Raw genomic sequence first — 25,432 nt, forward strand, 5'->3', positions numbered from 1 at the left:
TGGAGTCACGCCTCGGCGAGCAGCGGCAGATTGGAGGACCTGAAAATATGATTTATCCCATATAGGATCAGAAAAATAATTCAGCAGATTTTTATTTTGCGGTCCTGAAAAGTAGCGGACGCGGCGGAGACGGTTGGATAGTCTTGTTTTATAAAGGGGATTATTTATCGTGAAAGACAGATCTGCACACAATGGTGATTTGTCACACAGTTTATCAACATGAAGCATGACACTCCGATAAAGAAAAGAAAACTGAAGCAATATATAAAAGTCAAAAAAAAAAAAAGCAACAAAGTAACAAAACGAAAATAAAACACATTGAGTGAAGGGCGCCCCCTCCTGGATTCCTCCATGGAAACAGAAGAAACTTTCAATATCCTTGTTTAGGAAGCTGGTAAATAATAATAATAAAGGATTATAAAAATACACAAGTCGGGGGCTCATTCACACCAACCACACAATGTGCCCCGTATAACGCATGCGTGCTGGCTGCTGTGCGGCGAGAAGGGCTGTAAAAATAAAGGTTTATATGGGAAAGTGACCACCAAAGTTGCACTCCAAAGTCGGCGCAACTTCGCAATGGAAATTGCTACTACAGGAGAGTCAGGACGCTCTCTACGTTGCAGATAGAGAAAGGAGCTGTGTGTTAGTGGGCGTCCTGACTCTCCTGTAGTCCAAAGGAGGGGGCGAGCATGACACTCCACACCAGGGAGAAAGCCTTGCATTACTGTGTGGAGTTACAGACAGAAGAACAGGAAGTGAGGATTTCTCAGAAGAAATAAGGACATTTAAAAGCAAAATGGAAGGATGAGGTAAGTGAAGGAGGACTGCATTTTTTTTTTTTTTTAGGAAAAACAAACTGGCCTTGAAAAAAAAAAAAAATCTGACCTTCCCCCTGATCACTATACTTGTCCTCATCCGACACGTACGAGTCCCCGGTGCCGCTGACGTCATAGCGCTATGTGTATAACGCAGGCGCCTGTCAGGAACTAACCTCCGCTCTGATAATAAGTAATTGCTTTTTCCAAATAGCGAGATTTATACAGAAAAAAAACAAACCCAATGTTTGCGGCCCCCGTCACCTTCGCAGCGTCGCTTGGCTTTATGGCGGGTTCAGCGAGGCCCCGCGTCTATTTTTATTCCATTTTATTAGGGGGGGGAAAAAAACATCTTTTCTCTCAACTTGTCAGAAGCGTTTAAGCTAAGTGGCGATTATGTCTGCGCTCAGTAATGCGGCGAGCGATGGAAGACGGATTTGGGGGAGGGCAGAGCGAGCGCGGAAGACGCAGCCATGAGTCATGATGTGTTATTAAAGTCTATTTATCATCGCTGAAGGGAATCAAACAATGAGTGAAGGGCGACCAATCAGAGTGACAACACCGAGATCATCGCGTCCAAATTCCTCACCGAGGCCGAAAAGGAAGAGAAGTAGTACTGTGCAGAGTCCATACATACAGAATAAGAACAGATACCGAGAATTACACCCAGCATACAGGACAAGAGAAGTAGTACTGTGCAGAGTCCATAGATACAGAATAAGAACAGATACCGAGAATTACACCCAGCATACAGGACAAGAGAAGTAGTACTGTGCAGAGCCCATACATACAGAATAAGAACAGATACTGAGAATTACACCCGACATACAGGAAAGAGAAGTAGTACTGTGCAGAGTCCATGGATACAGAATAAGAACAGATACCGAGAATTACACCCGACATACAGGAAAGAGAAGTAGTACTGTGCAGAGCCCATACATACAGAATAAGAACAGATACTGAGAATTACACCCGGCATACAGGAAAGAGAAGTAGTACTGTGCAGAGTCCATACATACAGAATAAGAACAGATACCGAGAATTACACCCGACATACAGGACAAGAGAAGTAGTACTGTGCAGAGCCCATACATACAGAATAAGAACAGATACCGAGAATTACACCCGGCATACAGGACAAGAGAAGTAGTACTGTGCAGAGTCCATAGTGGCGGTTCGTCCATAGAGGGCGCTGGAGCGCCGCCCCCTCTGGCTCTCACTGCCACTGAGTCTAATAACAGATTCATGCATTGCACGAATCTATGTTATTATCGCCGCTGCCGCTGTTCTATTCAGATGGTCGGCGCTCATGTCCGGCCATCTGAATAACGGCAGCTGGTTGGCTGTACGGAAGTGCCTATCAGAGCCAACGGCTCTGATAGGCTTTTCCGAGTGCAGCCCTCGGGTCCCGGAAGCTTATACAAGGAACGCACTAGGGATGCGCTCCTTGTATAAGACTGACAGGCGTCTCAGCCAATCAGGTTGGCCGATTCTGGCTACCGGTAACCTGATTGGCTGAGACGCCTGTCAGTCATCGAGGGCGGTAGACGACATCGAGGGACGTGGATGGCTGACTCCAGTAAAGGTAAGTGCCGGGCGGGGGGGAGAAAGGGGCACTTTACAGGGCACAGCGGCGACATCAATGGGCACAGTGGCAACAATAGGCACAGTGGGGACAATGGGCACAGTGGGGACAATTAAAGGGCACAGCGGTGACAATTAAAGGGCACAATGGTGACAATTAAAGGGCACAGTGTTGACAATTAAAGGGCGCAGTGGTGACAATTGATGGCACAGTGGCTGTGTTTGATGGCATGGCACAGTGGCTGCGTTTGATGGCATGGCACAGTGGTGACAATTGATGGCACAGTGGCTGCGTTTGATGGCATGGCACAGTGGTGACAATTGATGGCACAGTGGCTGCGTTTGATGGCATGGCACAGTGGCTGCGTTTGATGGCATGGCACAGTGGTGCGAATTGATGGCACAGTGGCTGCGTTTGATGGCATAGCACAGTGGTGTGAATTGATGGCACAGTGGCTGCGTTTGATGGCATGGCACAGTGGTGTGAATTGATGGCACAGTGGCTGCGTTTGATGGCATGGCACAGTGGTGACAATTGATGGCACAGTGGCTGCGTTTGATGGCATGGCACAGTGGCCGCATTTGATGGGCACAGTGAAGCTGCAATTTTTTTTTTCCGTTTGCGCCCCCCCAAAATTGTTGAGCACCAGCCGCCACTGGTCCATACATACAGAATAAGAACAGATACTGAGAATTACACCCGGCATACAGGGCAAGAGAAGTGGTACTGTGCAGAGTCCATGGATACAGAATAAGAACAGATACCGAGAATTACTACCAGAGAAGTTGTACTGAGCCCCAGTCTCATATCACTCGGTTACATTTGGCGCAGTGGATGGTATGATCACACCGGTCATTCCTCTATAGCTCAGAAATCAGATAATTCCATATTATACATGAGAAGAGATTTCCAGGTCTCTAGGCGTCTGTAGCAGACTTATACTGCCATCTAGTGTCTGAATTTGCACACAGCAGCATCTCATTAGTAGAACAGTCAGGTTTTATGAGATCAGAGGGTTGAGGGGTTTTATGAATAAAAATGTATGATTTTCCTGATAAGAGGAGATTAGAGTGATTAAAAAAAATGACAACATTGAATGGGCCAAACTGCTAATAAAAAAAAATCAATATTGTATTAAAGTCACACGGCTGAGAGTGACAACCCAGATGTAGTGGCGGCTGGTGGTCAAAATTTTTTTTTTTGGGGGGGGGGGGGGGGGGTGCAAACACACTGAAAAAAAAATTGCAGCCACTGTGCCCTTCAAATTCAGATACTGTGCCCATCAAACACAGCCACTGTGCCATCAAATGCAGCTACTGTACCCATCAATTGCTGACACTGTGCCAATCAATTGCTGCCAGTGTGCCCAATTGCCACTACTGTGCCCATCAATTGCTGCCAGGGTGCCCATCAATTGCTGCCAGGGTGCCCATCAATTGCCGACACTGTGCCTATCAGTTGCCGCCAGTGTGCCCATCAATTGCTGCCAGTGTGCCCATCAATTGCCACTACTGTGCCCATCAATTGCTGCCAGTGTGCCCATCAATTGCTGACACTGTGCCTATCAGTTGCTGCCAGTGTGCCTATTAATTGCTGCTACTGTGCCCTTCAACTTCCGCTACTGTGCCCATCAGCTGGCGCTACTGTGCTTGGGATCTGGCCTGGGAGGGCGCTGACAACAGGAGTAGCTTGGAGTCTTCTCCGAGAGGCAGCGGGAGCAAGGAGGACAGCGTCAGTACTACAGCACGGGACAGGGACTTACAAGGGGAGAGACTGCCAAACGTAGCAGGTCTCTCTGGAAGAGGCGGGCTTAAAGAATTCTGCATGTGATTCTGATCCAATTGCCCGTGCTTCTGGATTCTAAAAAATCACATCACTTGATGTAGCTCTAAAGCTGTCCATACACTATACAATCCGATTGTAGAGTCTGTTTTATTTACCAAAACTATGTAATTGGGACAATCCTAAACAAGCCATTCAATATCAAATCAGGGGTTTGTACTACACTGTAGATCTAAAGGAGATTGTATAATCAGATTGTATAATGTATGGTGACCTTTATGTGAGGATTTAACAGTCTGAAGCAACTTCTGCAAGTGCTGTGTGCACAAGGCGCCCCCTGCTGGCTGCACACTCCATACCTCAGGGTGTGCAGTGTACATATATAAAGGAACCACTTGTAATTGTATTAGCCCTAAAATGGACTGATAATTAATGAATGGCTCCATATATATTGTAGAAACATTTTTGGTGGTGGGCTCCGGTGCCCTATGCCATGGAATAAGTTACCTATTGAGATAGCTGACCCTCTAGATCAGGGGTGTCCAGACTATGACCCGAGGGCCACATCTGACCTACTACAAGATTTTATCCAGGCTGCAGCACCTGTATGTGGAAATACCCCCGACGGGTTGTCATTGATCTGCGTATTGTAATATAGAGACCCTGCCCAGCCATGACCCTCCCCAGTTCCCCTGATGGCACTCCCAGATATAAGAGAAGGTTCCAATGGGCAATCCTGGTTGTTAGTAAAGAAAGACTCCGATGGGCACTCCTGGATGTAAGGGGGGACTCTGAGATGGGCACAGGTATGAGAGAAGATTTCTATGGGCACTCCCGGGTGTAAAGAGAGCGAGACTCCAATGGGGACTCCCAGATGTAGAGAAGGAAAGTCTCTGATGGGCACTCCTGGATGTAAGGGGGGGGGGTAAGACTCTGATGGGCACACGTGGAAGTAAGGGGTTTTGGGGGCAAGACTCTGATGGGCACTCCTGGATGTAAGGGGCTTGGGGGGGTAAGACTCTGATGGGCACTCCTGGATGTAAGGGGTTTGGGGGGGTAAGACTCTGATGGACGCTCCTGTATGTAAGGGGTTTGGGGGGTAAGACTCTGATGGGCACTCCTGGATGTAAGGGGTTTGGGGGGGGGGGGTAAGACTCTGATGGACGCTCCTGGATGTAAGGTGTATGGGGGGGGGTAAGACTCTGAGGGGCGCTCCTGGATGTAAGGGGTTTGGGGGGTTAAGACTCTAAAGGGCACTCCTGGATGTAAGGGGTTTGGGGGGGTAAGACTCTGATGGGCACTCCTGGATGTAAGGGGTTTGGGGGGGTAAGACTCTGATGGGCGCTCCTGGAAATAAGGGGTTTGGGGGGGTAAGACTCTGATGGGCACTCCTGGATGTAAGGGGTATAGGGGGGGGGGGTAAGACTCTGATGGGCACACCACCTGGATGTAAACGGTTTGGGGGGGGGTAAGACTCTGATGGGCACTCCTGGATGTAAGGGGTTTAGGGGGGTAAGGCTCTGATGGGCACTCCTGGATGTAAGGGGTTTAGGGGGGGTAAGACTCTGATGGGCACTCCTGGATGTAAGGGGTTTGGGGGGGGGGGGGGACGCTGATGGATGCTCCTGGATGTAAAGGGGGGGGAGACTGATGGGTGCTCCTGGATGTAAGGGGTTGGGGGGGGTAAGACTCTGATGGGTACTCCTGGATGTAAGGGGGGGGGGTGTAAGACTCTGATGGGTACTCCTGGATGTAAAGGGGGGGGTATAAGACTCTGATGGGTACTCCTGGATGTAAACGGTTTGGGGGGTAAGACTCTGATGGGCACTCCTGTATGTAAGGTGTTTGGGGGGGGGGGTAAGACTCTGATAGGCACTCCTGGATGTAAGGGGTTTAGGGGGGGGGGCAAGACTCTGATGGGCACTTCTGGATGTAAGGGGTTTAGGGGGGGGGCAAGACTCTGATGGGCACTTCTGGATGTAAGGGGTTTAGGGGGGTAAGGCTCTGATGGGCACTCCTGGATGTAAGGGGTTTAGGGGGGGGTAAGACTCTGATGGGCACTTCTGGATGTAAGGGGTTTAGGGGGGTAAGGCTCTGGTGGGCACTCCTGGATGTAAGGGGTTTACGGGGGGGGGGGGGGTAAGACTCTGATGGGCACTCCTGGATGTAAGGGGTTTGGGGGGGAGACGCTGATGGATGCTCCTGGATGTAAGGGGGGGGGGGAGACTGATGGGTGCTCCTGGATGTAAGGGGTTGGGGGGGGGGGGGGAAGACTCTGATGGGTACTCCTGGATGTAAAGGGGGGGGGTGTAAGACTCTGATGGGTACTCCTGAATGTAAAGGGGGGGGGGGGTGTAAGACTCTGATGGGTACTCCTGAATGTAAAGGGGGGGGGGTGTAAGACTCTGATGGGTACTCCTGAATGTAAAGGGGGGGGGTGTAAGACTCTGATGGGTACTCCTGAATGTAAAGGGGGGGGTGTAAGACTCTGATGGGTACTCCTGGATGTAAAGGGGGGGGTGTAAGACTCTGATGGGTACTCCTGGATGTAAAGGGGGGGGTGTAAGACTCTGATGGGTACTCCTGGATGTAAAGGGGGGGGGGTGTAAGACTCTGATGGGTACTCCTGAATGTAAAGGGGGGGGTGTAAGACTCTGATGGGTACTCCTGGATGTAAGAGGTGACACCTTTAAAAAAATGACTTGTACCGAAATGTTTGGAGACCATTGCTCTACATGGTGACTGTATGTGGCAGATACTAGATATCTCCATCCAAATAAGCCACCAAAACTATCCCATTGAACGACAAATCCACTGAACCATCCTGTCTCTGCACTCTTTCCTGCCATGGCAGGAGTCACGTTGATTGGCTTGCTGGAGGACAAAGCCACTGAGCCACAATGGCAGCCACCTGTGAGATTTGTTTCTTTGGCTGGTTCCTTCTGGGTAATGCGACCACTAAATGGTGACATGAGCCGCCCTCCGAGGTCATTTTCACCATATATTATGCAGCACACATTCACTTAGAATATGTAGAGATCATTTATAAATATATATATTTTTTTTTTTTAATACAGGTCCATCAGGAATTTATAAAAATATTCCTCATCGAAGATTCAAGGAAAGTGAAACCATCCTGTGACCTGCTAAATACCAGCTCCTGCCCAGTGCCTTCCCTCCCCCAACCCCCCAAATGGTGGGCCAGGCTGGAACTGAATGACTGACTAGGATACATGGAAGCAAAGTCCAAAAAATAGAGGGTGATGGGAACATTAGAGTGTAAGCTCCTCGGGGGCAGAGACTGATGTTAACGGCTCAGTGTTCTCTGTACAGCACTGTGGTATATGTCAGAGCTATATAAATGTATAATAGTGCGTGACCATGGGGGGGAACATTAGAGTGTAAGCTCCTTGGGGGAAGAGACTGATGTTACCGGCTCAGTGTTCTCTGTACAGCACTGTCCTATATGTTAGGGCTATATAAATGTATAATAATAGTGTGTGACTGGGGGGGATTTAAAATGCATTTCCTCTGAAGCAGAGGCTGATAGGGCAATTGGCAGATATGGATGAAGAATAAGCTGAATGTAGAGGAGGGTCTCAGGAGCTTTATGTCAGGAAAATTAGTACAAAAGAATGCATTACCAGTTATGGCCAGAAGGGGGCAGATGGATCTTTGTACCTGTATATTTCCCACCAGTATGGTACCTGTGTATTTAAGAGCTGATTATTCTCTGCAGATTGGATTGATCTGATGTTCAGAATGAAAAAATGTTGAAATAATTTGGAAGGGGGGGGGGGGTGTAAAACACTGCGGTTGAGTTTTTTTTTTACCGCCCTGAAACTCTACCCCCTTTAGCTGCTGAGGCAGCAGCCAAGGGTGTACACATGCCGTAGTAGGCATTAAGGCCCCTGTTGCTTTTGGTGGGTGCTACCACCTGCCAATCACGACCCATTCAAGTAAATAGGGCTACTCGGCAAGCGCTCTGCAACTGCGGGGTCCAAGCAGGTGAGAACGCAACACACCATTGCCCACTTTAACCCCTTGTTTGCTGTACTGTGCAGGCACTTGCAGAGTGTCCTCATTCACTTGAATAGGTCATGCTTGGCAGGTGCTGCACCCACCGACCATTACAGGGCATATAACTCCTGCTGCGACATGTGGAGACCCCCTGGGCACTGCAGCTAAAGGGGGTGTGGTTGGGGTGGAGGTGATAAAAAACACAACTATGGGGTCTTGCCACCCCTCCAGACTGCAAATGTAAATGAACCCTTACAGTTCTGAGCCCCTGATAAGGCTGCTTTCACACTGATGTGATGCGGTTTACCTGAATCATGGGCTGCAGGTGTGGTGCACTTTCTAAAAAGCGCATCAAAACTCCTGCATTCAGAAACTGCACCACACCTGCAGGATATAATAGAAGTCTATGACAAAGCGCAGGAGCCGACACTACAGAAGAGGCATTGGCTCATGCGGCTCTTGCTCCCTACTACAGCTCCAACTTTACAAGTACAGTGGAACTTCGGTTTGCGAGTAACGCGGTTAACGAGCATTTTGAATAACAGGCAACTTTAATTTTTTTTTATTCGGACTCGGTTTGCTAGTGTTGTCTCGCAAAACGAGCCGAATTCCAGCTAATGGGGTGTGCAGTACCGCATTTGGCCAGAGGTGTGGGGGTGACGGTGACACTCGGAAATATTCCGTCCCCTTCCGAGATCAGCCGAGCTGTCCCGAGTATTTCCAAGGCTCTCTGGTGCCCTCCCCCCCCACCTCTGGCGGTGTGTGTGTGTGTGTGTGTGTGTGTGTGTGTGTGTGTGTGTGTGCGCGCACACACACACACACACACACACACACACACACACACACACACACTATATATATATATACCGTATTTATCGGCGTATACCGCGCACTTTTTTCCCCTTAAAATAAGGGGAAAATCGTGGGTGCGCGATATACGCCGATACCCGCTTCCCGCGCTGTGTTTGACCGCCGCCGCCGACATATACCGAGCGCAGTACACTCGGCCAGGCTCGTCTCGCCCTGTGACGCCTCCTAGCCTTTACGCGAGAGGAGCCGAGCGTGGCAGAGTGTACTGCGCCCGGTATATGTCGGCGGCGTTCAAACACAGAGCGGGAAGCGGGGATCGGCTCGAAAACAGCGCGGGAGAAGCGGGGAGGACACCACCGAGGCCGCAGACGGACGCCGGACCGGACAAGGCCGCCGGACAAGACACCGACGAGGGGCATTCAGGGGCATTCAAACTAAGTATTTTCTTTTTTTTCCCTGAAATTTCCCATCTAGGTTGGGGGTGCGCGCAATACGCCGGTGCGCTCTATATGAAGATAAATACGGTATATACAGGGCTATTTTTCAGGGGAAACTTGGGGGAACTCAGTTCCACCACCTCTGGCTCAGACCCTTTGGCGCCCGCTCACCACAATCACTTGTAAAACACAGAAGTCTGGTTTCTGTGTTTACAAGTGACAGCTCTGCACTCTGTGTGTAATCCCCCTGAACTCTGCACTCTGTATGTAATGCAATCCTGGTATTTAATGCCCTTTTAAAGACCCTTCTACTGTTTGTGAAATCTGAACGGAGGCGTGGTTGAGTTCCTGCACAGGGATGGTGGATAACGGACACAGCAGGTGTACAAATCCGGGAAGAAACAATACCAGTTCTGGTTAGAACAACAACCTTGTATGAGGCTCTGCATTTTATAGGCTGGAGTGATATTTCAGAGAATGAAGCCTCTCTCTCAACTTACTAAGTTCTTCGCTGATATTTGGTTTCATACACTACTGAAATGAAGCCAGACCCAACGTTGTGCAGTAGAATAAACCATCTTATTTAATAAAAAAAAATATATCAAATAGCTGTACCTAATGGTCCCACATCAACATTACTGTACAAGAAATCAAATCATTTATACAAGTTTACAAGGTGGCAGACGGGGCACTGATTTGGCGCCTCTACTGCTCCTCGCTCTCCTGGTACTGCGCCTCAATAGCGCTGGAGTTAAAGTAGATGACCGTTATGGTAATATCGTCCCTGTACATCCTGGACAGATCCTCGGGTAGGCTCAGCATGGCAGCTAGTCTCTCCTGGTCCACCTCTCCGTCCTCGTTGGTGCCGACGGCATTCCGGATCAGGTGCGTGGCAACGTTTCGGTCCTGCGTGTTGACCCTGCTGCTCCGCCTCTGAAGAAGCAGGTCATGCATGGTGCCTAGGCTACGCTTCTCTGTGGAAATCCGGGGCTCCCGAATGCTGATTTCGGATAGGTGTTCCGCTACGAGGCGCACCACCTCCTGGTTGCCAAGCAAGTCCCAAAGTCCATCGGAGGCCATGACCAGGAACTTGTCCTGCGGCCTCAGTTTGTGATAGGTGACCTCCGGGGTCGCCGTTAGGTATGGAGGGGTGTGGTAGTTTGCCGGGTAATACTGATAAATATTTAAAGGTTCCGCATCGCAGGCGCCCTGAAGGACGCTTTTCTGCAGCTCCTCGCTCCATTTGAACCGAACGTCCCCGAAGGCCCGGAAGGGCATCAAAAGCCCCAACAACCGTTGGTCAGACACAACTGTCTCCTCCTCGGACTCGGGGTGCTCTGACTGCACCCTCTGCAGCTCGGATAGATTAAAAGCGTTGTGGTCAGCTGTAAGCGGGACACTGGACCAAGTGCCATTGTGGTCTTGGACGCCCAGCACCGCCCTGCAGTCTCCAGAATTAGCGACGTGCAGGTGGAGACCGTCTACGTGCGAGACGCAGGCCGTGGCCCCAGAAAAGGCGACTTGTAAGGTGATGTTCCTGAGCAACTGGTTGTCAGTGGGGACCTGGGCCTCCAGCGAAATGTCGGAGTCCAGCCTCTGGAAGGCGTAGGCCATAGCGTCCGCCACGTTCATGCCGGATTCGTTGTCCAGGTCGATGAGCTCCTGCCAAAACACCCGCAGGTGGTCGGCGTAGAGCGAGGCGATCTCTCGGTACATGTAGTCATTTTTGTGCTTGTGCCAGTGGAGGATGGGAAGGACGGGCTTCATTTTCTCCCGGGCGAGCTCCATCTCCTCCAAGCTTGCCTGTGACATCAGGGAGACGGCAATGTAGTAAAAGAGGCGCTCGCTGACCGACTGAGCGCAGGCGGCCCCAGCGTGGCCATCAAAGACCCCAAACAGGTTCCCTTTGCTCTGCAGGCATGTGGCGGCGCTCCGGCGGTCCTCGCAAGGCATGTTAGAGGCCAGGATGTTGCTTTCGAACTTCAGGATTGTGCCACAGTTTTTGGGATCGCCGTCCGCTATCTTGCAGGAATGCTCGTTGGCTCGCAGCATGTCGTTTATCTTCTCTGGTAACAACTGATAGTTGACATCCTCAGCCGTGGGCCGGTAGGACCGGTCAGTGGAGTAGAGCAGTGGATAGCACAGACATGTCTGTGTGGCGGCACTACCAGACCGCGCTCGCCGCCATCTTGCCGGGCCTCTTCTCATCAGACATTGCGAATAAGAACGTTTCCCTCCATGGAGAAGGTTAATCTGGCGTTTTGCGGTTCTCAGGACCCACCCAGAGAAGGTGCTGGACATTCTAACAGACACCAGACTAAGATATCCTGATTTCCGCTCTGTAGTTTAGAGAAATATTTGGTTTCCTGCAGGAGAAAAAAAAACAAAAAAAAAACAGTTTATTATTTCCGATTTACAATATTACCAACAAATCCCCCCAAAAAACACACACCAAGTACTCATTATAGTTATCATAGTACCTGTAAATTATTTTTTACATAACTGTTGCCCTTTCATATTTTTATTTCACAAACCGGTTTCTAAGTTCTCCCTCTAGTAGGAGGCGCAGAGTCTGGAGGAGCCAAGCCAAGAGCCAAGTCAGGGGGCGCCAAGAGCCAAGTCAGGGGACGCAGGATCCAGCGGAGCCAAGCCAAGAGCCAAGTCAGGGGGCGCCAAAAGCCAAGTCAGGGGGCGCAGGATCCAGCGGAGCCAAGAGCCAAGTCAGGGGGCGCTAAGTCAGGGGGCGCCAAGAGCCAGGTCAGGAGGGGCCAAGAGCCAGGTCAGGAGGGGCCAAGAGCCAGGTCAGGAGGGGCCAAGGGCCAGGTCAGGAGGGGCCAAGGGCCAGGTCAGGAGGGGCCAAGGGCCAGGTCAGGAGGGGCCAAGGGCCAGGTCAGGAGGGGCCAAGGGCCAGGAGCCATGTCAGGAGGGGCCAAGGGCCAGGTCAGGAGGGGCCAAGGGCCAGGTCAGGAGGGGCCAAGGACCGAGTCAGGAGGGGCCAAGGGCCAAGCCAGGAGACACCAAGAGCCAAGCTAAGAGACACCAATAGCCAAGCCAGGAGGATCCAAGTCAGAAGTCCTGTACCCCATGCTTGTTATGGGTAATGTAGTCAAATGTGTTGAAGCCAAAAAAGGAGTGATATGACAGCCAGGAAACTAGCATTTCCAGAAAAGGTTCAGTATTGGCAGCCTATCAGTAGAAGTTTTTTCTTAGGGCATATTCCCACAAGTGTTCCATTCTGGTGCGTTAATGCACACATTACGGCATGCGCTACGTCAAGTCATCCCATGTGTTATGAATGGACATGCCAACACATCACATGAGATATAAAAAATCTGTATGACCCGTTAACAATGCAGCCCACCATTATGCATGGTATTTGCACTGTGCGTTGGGCTGCACTATACACCGAGTTGATGCGCCATTCACAATAAATGGCACAGCAACACACAGCAGATGCATTGAGGCAATGCCCATTAATGAGCATGCATTGTCACAACACACATGTGCGAATGGCCCCTAGATTCAGTGCGGCTGGATTCATACCAATACAGATTTCCCTCCGATGCTTTTTTTTTTTTTTTTATTAAAATAAATTGAAATGCGTCAAATTGTCCCAACATGTCAGGCATTTTCAATGCACTTTGTATTGATGCAAATTGAGATTTAGGGTTTTCATTGATTTAAATAGAAAACGCAACAAGGATGCAGAGATGTGAATCCAGCGTGAATGAATGAATGAATGAATGAATGAATGAAAACTTATATAGCGCAACACATGCGAACTTAATCGCCTCTGGCGTGAGAGTAATACTGTATATCAGGAGTCGTCCTCAACCTTTGTCCCCACCCCCACCTGCCCAGGACTAGAATACACTACAGAGAGTATATACACCTTTGTATCAGGTCACTCGAAGGGCAAAGTCCTTAGTGGAAAAGAACAAGTTCTCTACACCTATTACACATACTATACATAGAAACAAGACTTATATAACGGCCGTTTACATTTTGGAAGTGCGTTTATATGTGAACTTGCATTACAACCTGGAAAGTCCATTGAAATGAATGGACTGAAAACGATCCGTAGCGTACCAAACAGCAGACACGCACCATGTCTTGGCAATGCAACCCAACGCACAACCATGCATTGCCAGAGGTAAGGTGCCTTAGTGCGTTGGAGCGCCAGCCAATCATGTTACAGTGAAACGTGTAAATGGATGTGCGTTATTGTGCATATAATGCGCTTGTACTGGATGCATACACAGTGCCATGAGCTGCATTGTGTTGTTAAAACACACTGCATTTTTTTTAAATGTTTTTATTCTTTTCTCTTTTTTTACCTTCTGTGTTCATTTTATACACCGCAGCCCATTGCCAGGGCCGCCATCGGGGGGGTACAGGCAGTACACCTGTAAGGGGCCCGGAGGTCCCCAGGGGCCCGGATGGCAACCCCCATTTTTTTTTTTTATTAATAGGCCAATTTTTTTTTTATTTTTTGGCAACCCCCCCTCTATTTATTTTATTATAAAAAAAATATATATATTTTTTTAATATATTTTTTATTAAAGGGGCATTTTTTTTTTAGGGGTCCGGAGGTCCCCGGATGACAACCCTCCTTTTTTTATAATTTTTTTTTTTTAATATATATATATATATATATATATATACACACACACACACACGGTCTCCATGTGGCAAACCCCCCCTTTTTTTTTTTATATATATATATATATATATATATATATATATATATATATATATATATATATATATATATATATATATATATATATATATATATATATATATATATATATATATATATATATATATATATTTTTGTAAAATGAAGCGTTGCTCCCCGACACGCACCAATGCTAACGTTTGGTGTAAACTGGATGCAGCAGTAGAATTTGCATTGATCATCGCATTCGGTGGGTCCCCAGCAGGGGGCGGCAGCTGGGTTGAGGAATGCGGAAGGTGAATGGGTTCATGTCACCTCCTCCCATGAGAGCGCACAGCCGCCCGCCTCTCAGTCTTATCTGCAGATCATAAAAAGGAGAACATATTCCAGAATCATCTGCGGCTCTGACACGTGCAGGAAATTTCCATTCGCAGAAAGTTCACACTCAGACAGCGAGGAGCAAAAACGTAAAGATTTGCTTTAGTAAAAATGCACGTAAAAAAAAAAAAACACGCACATTTTAGCGTGCATTAAAAAGGCACTGCGTTTCGCTGGATCCCCTGTGACCAAGGCTGTCTTAATGAGAGGGCACTGCCCAGGGGCCCCTGCACTTTCCCCAAAGCAGCTGGTCCTTGAGCCCACACTGCCCCAAAATTGGGGGCCCCATGGTGGCACTGAGAGTGATAGATACACAGGGGAGGCGGTCTGCCTCCTACCTACTTCATGTCTGGTTTACCTGCACTGTCATCATTGTAGTGGCCCCAGAGCATTTCTTTGCCCAGGGGCTCATGATGCTATTAAGACGGCCCTGCCTGTGACATCAGTTTTTTACAGTTCACACAGTCCTGGTGCGTTTTTGATACGATTTGCTGCGTTCTGGTACAGCGCTGTGCAAAAAAAAAAAAAAAAAATGCAGCGTGTTCTACTTTATTTTCTCTGCATCGGATACTGACTGCACTGGTGTGAACGAGGACCATTGGAATACATGGGGGGGGGGGGGGGGGGGGGGGGGGGACCCTGTGTATGCATTTTTCATGCAGACAAGAAAAAAAAAACGCACTGGACTGCATTTGGTGTGCACTAGCACTAAAATGCATCAAAAACTGAATCGGAATGCACTGGAACGCATTTAAAAAAAACACACAGGACCACCAGTACAGCAAAAAAAAAAAAAAAAAGGACCTGGAATGCATCTGGAAACGCATAAAAGCGCAATGGGCCAGTTCACGTCATAGAAACGCAGTCTGAATGTGTTCCAGATGCCTTTTTGCATGCGTTTATTTACTTTTTTTTATGCTTTCCGTTTCGTTTTTGCCCCTTTTTTACGCTTTCTGGTGCTTTCCAACCCCCCCCCCCCTTCTTTTTTTGGTCACCAAATAAGAAAATGTCTATTTCGATGCGTTACAGTGCAGAAAAATTGCAGCATTTTCTACTTTTTTTTTTTTCCTGGAAGTAGAACGCACCGGGCCTGCATTGGTGTGAACGATGTCATTGACAACCATATAAATCACCATCCATGCGTTTTTGATTCAGAACAAAAAAAAACGCACCGGACTGCATGTGGTGTGAACTGGTCCTCATGCAACTTCTGGGGGCTAACATTGATTTCTATGGTCCTCAAGCTGCATGAAAGTCGGACATAAGTATTGAATGAACTACTCTGAAGTTGCTGCAACTTTAAGTCGCACAGATATGAAATGGTTATCATTGGAAAACACAGGGGAACGGCTTATCATGCGACTCAAAGTTGCATGACAAGTCGCACAAGTGTGAAAGGAGCCTTATGCAGGAATTCCCTTGCCAGGAATCCGATGTTCATACATCAGAACCCCGATAACGAACGTCACCCGACACAAAACGCACGTCACAGCGACAGTCTCAGTGTATGTCCTTCACTACATCCCCTCCCCCACTATGAAGATCACTCAAAGCCAGGAAACCCTCAGAACCCCCCCCCCCCCCCCCCCCATCACATGTGATGATTCTTTTTGTAAAATCCCAAATAAATTTTGGATTTGCAACATTGGAGATGATAAATACCGGAGAGAATCGCACCGAATCGCCCGTCCGCCCCTCACCGACCAGATCTGGACACGTCCTGGGAGGTTTGTTGTTGATGTGTGTGTGCGTGGTTGTGTTGCCTTTTGTAGGAGGTGTGGTGGGGGGGGTTGTCGGATTTCAGGAGGGGGGGGGGGGTGTTGGATGTCTCGTCACCCCCCTCCCCCGCACCACTGTCCTTGAAGGACATGGCTAAACCATTCTGGTTGTATCCAGACATACAATACAATACAGACTGATAACATCTAATGCTCACCATACACAGACAATACAATCTGATTGTACGATCTCATGAAAGGTGATCACACTTGTATCAGAGCTCCCAACTGTCCCTGATTTCGAGGGACTGTCCCTGATTTGGAGCAATGTCCCCTCTGTCCCCCTCATTTGTCCCTCATTTTGGTCTGATCCATATAGATGTATATAAAAAGTGTTTTCCCGTGATAAATCTTTCATCTGATCTCTAAATTTCTGCATTTGCCAATTCCAAAATATAATATAAAGAAATAGTAAAAGAAAGGCACTTGTGGGTTTAACCAATCCTTGTTTTTTTTTGTACAATTCTCCTTTAAGTGGGCGTGGCAAGGGGTGTGTCCTATGCCTGCATACTTTTGCTGATAGGCGTCCCTCATTCCCATCTCAGAAAGTTGGGAGGTATGCTTCTATGGATCTGATCAATCAATACAGCCAAGGACGGCCACACAGCGCTCCAATCATTAATCCCTTAGTGCCGGCCGCGGCGTCTGGTCCTTGGCGCTGAGGAGGTCACATACTTGCGTAAACTGCGATCCATACAGCTGAGCCGAGAGCGCCCGCCCACCGTGTTACCGGCACCCAATCAAGAGCTCCGATCACTGCTTCAGATCGGGAGTTTTCGGACTATATGACCGCTGTGACAGCCAATCGTGGCAGACACGGCTCCCGTCAACCTAAACCTCTTAAAGGAGCCTTTCACACTTGTGTGACCGGAAAGTCATGCGATTTTGATGCGACTTGAAGCAATGTCTGTGTAATGTTGAGGTCTAGGGATCTCGAGTCGCATCAAAGTAGTGCCGGGAATACTTTAAAGTCGCACAGATATGACCGGTACTCATAGGGGACAACTTGTCATGCGACTTTGCAGGGCCAAGTCACACAAGTGTGAAAGGGGCCTTAAGGGCCGGGAGGTCCGGTGTGAAGAAGTTCACAGGTAGGCTGAATGTAACAAGTTGATCGATCGACACGGGTACAACCAGCCTGCTGGATTCTCTTATGATTATTCACTCTCTTCTCCCGGAGGGGAGGGCTTCCCCCACCCCCCCCCTCCACCGGGAGAAGACAATTGCTTGGCCGGAGGGATTCCCCTGTCAGTGTCTATGGGGGAATTGTGCAAAATTTCTTTCTTGCAACCCGTGGTTGCAGGAAAGAAATTGGCACCGTGTATGGCCGGCCTAAAACGATCGGTAAACAGACCCTCCATTTCATGGGTGCTCAACCTGTGGATCTCCAGCTGTTGCGGAACTACAATTCCCATGAGGCATTGCAAGCCGCTGACAGGTACAAGCATGTCTCCCAAAGGCTGAGGCATTATGGGAATTGTAGTTTTGCAACAGCTGGAGAGCCACAGGTTGAGCACCCATGCGTCCATTTCATCAACATAGTGAGCTTTCAATCGATCAGCTGTGGCAGAACTTTACCAATTGTTTCTGATCGATCGGACGAATATCTGTGTGTGACAGACAACCGATTGGAATGCCAATCAATTAAACGATCATTTTCAATCAATCAATACTGTATGTGTTGTATCAGTGGATGATGAGCTCCTTGTTTGTGATCAATCATATAGAGAATCAATCACAAGTCGCTGTGTGTGGACACCTTATTATTACCAAAAGTACGAAATACGAGAGACGCTCTGACCCGTCCGGTCACTCTGCAGCCAATCAGATCGTCCCGTGTACTGCATAGTTATCTAGATCTGAAGGAGATTGTACAATCAGATTGTATTGTGTAATCCTCTGCGGGTCATGCGGCTTTATTGACACTCGCTGACGGCTCTCCTGCAGCGGGTCACATGACCAGGAAGCGGTAGAAGAAGAATCCGGCTGCGTCTGTCATGTTTAACCCTTCGCTGGATCAATCATTAAAATGTCAGGAATGCTAAAAGACCATTGCAATGAATGGGCCGCGCTTCCACAGCGCCGCAAAACTCTTTTGTTTGTTTTTTGTATCACTACATAAGTATATATATAATAAAAAAAATTGGCACCACTTGCGCCTCAAAAACGACCAGCGTATTTTCCGCAATTTCTGCAGCGTTTCAGTGTGAAAGGGGTCCAAGTTTTGCTGCAGCCACAAAGCAAAGTCACAGTCGCACCATCATGTGCACAGCTCTCAGCGACTGTATGTCAGCATCCAGGGGGCAGTAAAACTGAGGCTCAACCACCTGGTTTTACTACCCCTCCTCCCCCACCCCCCCCGTTGTGCATGTGAATGAAGCCTTGCTTCACACAGAGCCCCCCTTCACATTGGAGCGACTCGTCATGCGATTTTGACAGGTCGAATCGCGTGACAAGTCGCACCCTATTTCCGGCAATCGCACAGGTCAAATCGGTGCAAACCTCAACTTTGCGGCGCGGCGTCGATTTGAAAAAAGGTAGCTCCTGCACTACTTTTGGCGATTTCGGGTGCGGCTTTCATAAATATCTGTGCATGAAGCCTCACAGATGTCTTCCAAATCGCACCGACCTGCGGCTTTGAAATCATGTGATACCAGATGAAGTCGCATGATTTCAAAGCCGCAGTCAGTGTGAATGGGGGGGGGGGGGGCTTAATGTCGCTTTGAAATTGTGCAACTTCACTTGAAAATCGCACTATTTTAAAGCCGCATGTTAGTGCAACTCTTCTGGTGCAACTTGGATGACATCTGTGCCGCTTCAGGTGCGACTTGGCTCACATCTGTGCCGCTTCAGGTGCGACTTGGCTCACATCTGTGCCGCTTCAGGTGCGACTTGGCTCACATCTGTGCCGCTTCAGGTGCGACTTGGCTCACATCTGTGCCGCTTCAGGTGCGACTTGGCTCACATCTGTGCCGCTTCAGGTGCGACTTGGATGACATCTGTGCCGCTTCAGGTGCGACTTGGCTCACATCTGTGCCGCTTCAGGTGCGACTTGGCTCACATCTGTGCCGCTTCAGGTGCGACTTGGCTCACATCTGTGCCGCTTCAGGTGCGACTTGGCTGACACCTGTGCAGCTCCAAGCACAGATCGCTATGCAAGTCGCACCTGAAATCGCCAATAGTGCAGGAACTCCTTTTTTTATTGATGCAGCACTGAAACGTCGGCACCGGACCGATTTGAACTGTTCTAATGATGACAATAGGGAGCGACTTGTCATGCGAATTGGACCTGTCAATAGTAGTCGCATCGGTATGAATGGAGGTTTATGGCTGGTTCATACCAAAACGCGGTGCGTGAAAACCCGTGTTCCGTGCACGTTCCACGCACCGCATATGCGATCTGCAGCGAGTGTCAATCGCAAGTTAACGAGACCCGGAATGCAGCTGCGTTTGCGCCCACCGGATTGTGGGGTACAATGCAAGTAGTGCGTGCCCTCGTTTTGGTGCGGTGCGATTTTAGCGCATATAGAAAGAATGGGCTGAAACTGCCCCGCACAGAACTGAAATCATACATGAATGCACATCACACCATCTGATTGTACGGGGGATCGATCGCTGCATTCCTTTCGATCTTAGCTGTCCTGATACAGGGAGGTGGAGCTAAATGTTCCATCGTGCCAAAATGTCTTTCTGGACACGCCCCTTATTCGGATTCCAGGGGTAGAACCTTCCATCACAATGCTGTGACTGCGGGGGATGGGGGGTCCCAGGACACCCACAGAGAGGGGGAGGACTGAGCGATCGGGGGAAGGTGGGAGATCATCACCATGAGACGAGGGATCCAATGTAATACTACTACTACTACTACTACTACTACTACTAATGATAATGGATGGTGGACTCACCGGCTGGGCGGACAATACGGAGTCGATCGATTGGTCGGTGGGACGCCGTGCTGCTCCTCTGCTGACTCTCCGTCAATGAGCGGCTGATCTGTGACTCCAGCAAAGGATTGGAAGCTCCAGACAAGCCCATGTGTCTGCCCCCTCCCCCCTGTGTCCAGCCCCGCCCCCCTTGTGTCCAGCCCCGCCCCCTCCACACCCTCTGACTCCCATGCACACGTGTGTTTGTTGCTCCTCCAGCTGAGTCACTTCATTTACATTTAGTTGGAATTAGGAAGTAGGAATTTTCAGCTGAAAAATGTGACTTTTCATCGTCAGCGCCGGACGCAGCCCCTCCCCGTCGTCACGGCGACACACAGAGAACCGATCCGCTTCTAACTTCAGCTTGTTCAATTAAAGCTTTGACAATCAGCCCCGGGTTTTTAATGCGATTTGATCATTCCTAATCGCATGACGAGTCGCAGCGCATTGCAGGCAATGGAACCGCTTGCGACTCGGGTCACAGTGACTTTGAATTAAAAAAAAAAAAGGTTCCTGCACTACTTTTTTCTGATTTTATTGCAGTTTCCATAGACTTCTGTTAATTGAAGTCACAAGCTGCAATGAAGGGCAAATCGCACTGCTCTGCGACTTATGAAGTAGCGCTGGTATGAATCAGAGCTGTGTGAGGCTGGGTTCACACTGAGGAACGGAGGGGGGGGGGGGGGGGGTCCGGTGCGTCTCCATTCACCGTTGTCAGGTTGGATTTCATCCCAAATTTGTGTCTGAATTGGGACCCGAAACGGACCAGAAAACGCACAGAACTCAAGTCGCTCCGACTTAGAAAAAGGTTCCTGTGCTATTTTTGGGGCCACTTTAGGGCGGCTTGCATTAACTTCTATACAAAAGTAATTTTTCGAGCCGCGCTGAAGTCGTGCTGTACGGGGCGGCTTCAAGGTCTTCCGACTTTAAAGCCGCCCCGTACAGCACGACTTCAGCGCGGCTCGAAAAACGACTTTTGTATAGAAGTCAATGCAAGCCGCCCTGAAGTCGCCCCAAAAGTAGCACAGGAACTGCTAGTAGTACAGGAAGTCTTCCGACTTTGAAGCCGCCCCTGTAAGAACCGGCTCTTAGGCTAGGTTTCCACTATTGCGACCCCAAAGTTGAACAATTTACAGTGCGACTTTGAAATGTGATTTTTGATGGGCTGTCATGCAACCGGTGAGAACCATGAGAGAACAAGTCGCACCGAAGCCGGAACAAAGTAGTGAAAACACCATTTTTGGAGTCGCACCAATTAGAACATGCGACTTCACGTGTGTCAAGTTACACAACAACTCGCAGTAGTGAAAACAGAGCCTAAGGCTTCTTTCACACTTGTGCGACTTTTCCTGCAACTTGGGACTGCAAAGTCACATGACAAGTCGTTCCCCATTATTTCCAATGACTACCATTCATATTAGTAGGATTTCAAGTCGTGCTGACTTCAAAGTATTCCCTGCACTACGTCGGTCCGACTTTGATGCGATTTCATGTTCATAGACCTCAAGTCTCCCTGAAATCACGTCAAAATCGTGCGACTTTGATGTCATAGTAGTGTGAAAGACACCTAAAGACCCCTTTCACACGGCCAACTTGAAAGTCACGCGATTTTACTGCGATTTCGCCGCTCTGGTTACACAGTTCACAGTCGCATGACAAGTCGCTGCTAAGTAACGGCAATGGAACTGTTCCAATCAGTGCAACTCAAGCTGCTTAGGCTTAGAAAAAGGTTCCTGTACTTACTGTGGCCCCTTTTAGGCTCTGTTTTCCACTACTGTGAGTTGTTGTGCGACTTGACACATGTGAAGTCGCATGACAAGTCAAAACCCATGTATTTCAATGGTCCCCGTTCTAATTGGTGCGACTCAAGTTGCATCAAACTCCAAAAAAGGTTTTTGCACTACTTTGTTCTGACTTCGGTGCGACTTGTTCTCACCGGTCCCATGACATTGCATCAAAAATCGCATTGCAAAGTCGCAATGTAAATAGCGCGACTTGGGGTTGCAATAGTGGAAACAGAGTCTTACACTGCTGCGACTTCAAAGCCGCACGATTTTACCACGATTTCAGGGAATGCCTGTGTAAACATGAGATCTCTGGACCTCAATTTGCATCAAAGTCAGACCAAAGAAGTACAGGGACTACACTGAAGTCGGTGCGACTTGAAGTCGCACAGATATAAATGGTACTCATTGGAAATCATGGGGAAACGACTTCTCATGCGACTTTGCAGTCCTACGTTGCAGGATAAGTTGCACTAGTGTGAAAAGAAGCCTTATAAACAAAAAAAGATTTATAAATTTGAAAAAAAAAACAATATTTTTTCATTTTTGCTATAATAAATATCCCCAATAAATATATAAAAAACAAATTTCTTTCTCATTGGGATTCTGTCAACAGGCCTTGGGCCTTGGGGTCCCTTCTCTCATCAGGATGAGGTTTGATGCAGAGGTCAGCTCTGGCCAGGTGGGCCACGCCGGCGGGGTCCATGGATGAGCGTACCCTGAAGGTGGGTACCACACCTAGAACGGGGACCCCGCAAAGACTCCCGAACACATGAACCCTGTCCCAGATATATCCTCCCCCAGCATGCCTCGCGAGGCATAAACTCCTCCAATTGGCTGCTGGGGAAGAATTGCTCCGCCAGAAACCCCTCTGGCACCAACTGTCGGCCAGAGGTGGCATTGCACCCCCTGACCACAGACTGACCCAGTGGACTTTCTGGAACGACAGAAGTCCCAAATTTAAGTAAACACTGAATGGGAGCAAGGTAACTCTCCCACTCCCCACTAACTTTAGCGTAGTGCCTATGCTGAAAGCAAGGGGGCGCTACAGTTATAGCCTCTACAAAATAGGGGAAAGTTTTATGGCATTTTTATTAATATTTTATTTTACTAGTAATGGCGGCGATCTGCGATTTTTATCATGACTGAGACATAATGGCGGACACATGCCCCCCCCCCAGGAAAGGATTAAATAAAAGAGGAAGCAATTCAAATGTAAATAGACCAATTTTTTATTGTGTGTTTATGAAAGTAGAATTCTGGACCTATACATATTTTTTCCTTTTCCAACTATATATATATATATATATATATACTCGGATTAAACCAAGAGTCCTTTGGTAAAATCAATTGGCCAGAAGTGAAGATCTAGTGATCGTCTCGCCCATTCGCTGACACACTTTTGACCAAGAGATTGCAAGCCTGCCCACCACGGCAAGGTAGACTCTTCTAGGGCAGGATCTACACTGACTACACTAAGCTACCCTACTGGATGCTAGTCATCCTTTCTCTAATGTTTGCAGTACGGCCTCATCTTATAATCTGTGTGTGCCATCTACTCTCTCCTAATTTGGTTGTGTGTGTGTGTGTACATCTATCTAAAGCATAGAACGGTCAGTTTATTTACTTCTGGATATCCTGGCCCGGATTCAGAAAGAGATACGATACGGTATCTCTGAGTTCCGCCGGTCATATCTATGCGACTGATTCAGAGAATCAGTTACGCATAGATATCCCTAAGATCCGACAGGTGTAAGTGTCTTACACCGTCGGATCTTAGGCTGCAATTCCAGGCTGGCCGCTAGGTGGCGCTTCCGTATTTTTACGCGAGGAATATGCAAATGAGGATTTACGCCGATTCAGAAACGAACGACCGCCTGGCGCTTTTTTTTTACGTTGCTTGCGTTCGGCTTTTTCCGGCGTATAGTTACCCCTGCTATATGAGGGGTAGCTAATGTTAAGTATGGCCGTCGTTCCCGCGCCAAGTTTTGAATTGTTTACGTCGTTTGCGTAAGTCGTTCGCGAATACGGCTGGACGTAATTTACGTTCACGTCGAAACCAATGACGTCCTTGCGACGTCATTTAGAGCAATGCACACTGGGATATTTTACGAACGGCGCATGCGCCGTTCAAATAAAACGTAAAAAACGCGGGGTCAACACATATTTAAATAAAACACGCCCCCTACATCCCCATTTGAACTACGCGGCCTTACGCCGCAACACATACGTTACGCCGCCGTAACTAAGGGCGCAAGGGCCAGATCCACAAAAGGGATACGCAGGCGTATCTGCTGATACGCCGTCGTATCCCTGTTTCTATCTATCTGACTGATTCATAGAATCAGTTACGCATAGATATTCCTAAGATCCGGCAGGTGTAATAGTTTTACACTGTCGGATCTTAGGATGCAGTACCGCGGCGTAATCCAGCGTCGGGTATGCAAATTAGCACTTACGGAGATCCACGAAGCTTTTTCCCTTCGTTAAGTCGCCGTAAGTGTTAGTTTGCCGTCGCAAAATTAGGGCTGCTTTTACAAAGTGTAAACTTAGTACACCATGTAAAAGTATACCCTTCTTTCCCGCGTCGCTTTCAAATTTTTTTTTTTTATTTTTTTTTTCCCGCCGCATCTCTTTTTTACACGTCGCGATTCACAAAACTCGGCGTGACGTAACGTAACGCAAAGCACGTCGGGAAAATAGCGTCGGGAGCATGCGCAGTACGTCCGGCACGGGAGCGCGCCTAATTTAAATGGGACTCGCTCCATTTCAATTGGCCCGCCTTGCGCCGGAAGGATTTAGGATACACCGCCGCAAATTTCAAGGTAAGTGCTTTGTGGATCGGGCACTTTGCCCGAAAATTTGCGGCGGTGTAACCTAAATGCGCTACACTGGGGCACTCACCTGAGAGCTAGACGCTACAATCAGGATCATTGGTCCCCTTCTCAGTGGTGTCTGCGGAACGCACCTGAGAGCTAGACGCTACAATCAGGATCATTGGTCCCCTTCTCAGTGGTGTCTGGGGAACGCACCTGAGAGCTAGACGCTACAATCAGGATCATTGGTTCCCTTCTCGGTGGTGTCTGGGAAACTCACCTGAGAGCTAGACGCTACAATCAGGATCATTGGTCCCCTTCTCAGTGGTGTCTGGGAAACTCACCTGAGAGCTAGACGCTACAATCAGGATCATTGGTCCCCTTCTCAGTGGTGTCTGGGGAACGCACCTGAGAGCTAGACGCTACAATCAGGATCATTGGTCCCCTTCTCAGTGGTGTCTGGGAAACTCACCTGAGAGCTAGACGCTACAATCAGGATCATTGGTCCCCTTCTCAGTGGTGTCTGGGGAACGCACCTGAGAGCTAGACGCTACAATCAGGATCATTGGTCCCCTTCTCAGTGGTGTCTGGGGAACGCACCTGAGAGCTAGACGCTACAA

The 25,432-nt window shown here is 48.7% G+C and overlaps 1 protein-coding gene across 1 annotated transcript; it reads right to left on the reverse strand.

The window, feature by feature from the left end:
* Positions 1-10,009: 10,009 nt before the first annotated feature.
* PDP2 (pyruvate dehyrogenase phosphatase catalytic subunit 2) lies at positions 10,010-20,328 on the reverse strand. The gene is made up of 2 exons (XM_040329364.1): positions 20,195-20,328; positions 10,010-11,818 (listed from the first exon to the last, which is right to left on the reverse strand). Exon 2 carries the CDS (start codon positions 11,751-11,753, stop codon positions 10,158-10,160), a length of 1,596 nt encoding a protein of 531 aa, XP_040185298.1. The 5' UTR covers positions 11,754-11,818; positions 20,195-20,328; the 3' UTR covers positions 10,010-10,157.
* Between the last annotated feature and the right edge of the window lie 5,104 nt (positions 20,329-25,432).

This window comes from Rana temporaria, chromosome 11 (genome assembly GCF_905171775.1).
Source record: "Rana temporaria chromosome 11, aRanTem1.1, whole genome shotgun sequence".
Lineage (NCBI taxonomy): Eukaryota > Metazoa > Chordata > Amphibia > Anura > Ranidae > Rana > Rana temporaria.

What these genes read in the sequence shown, in the direction of transcription:
- PDP2 (XM_040329364.1), bottom strand. Translation starts at nt 11,753, where the DNA reads ATGTCCAGCACCTTCTCTGGGTGGGTCCTGAGAACCGCAAAACGCCAG.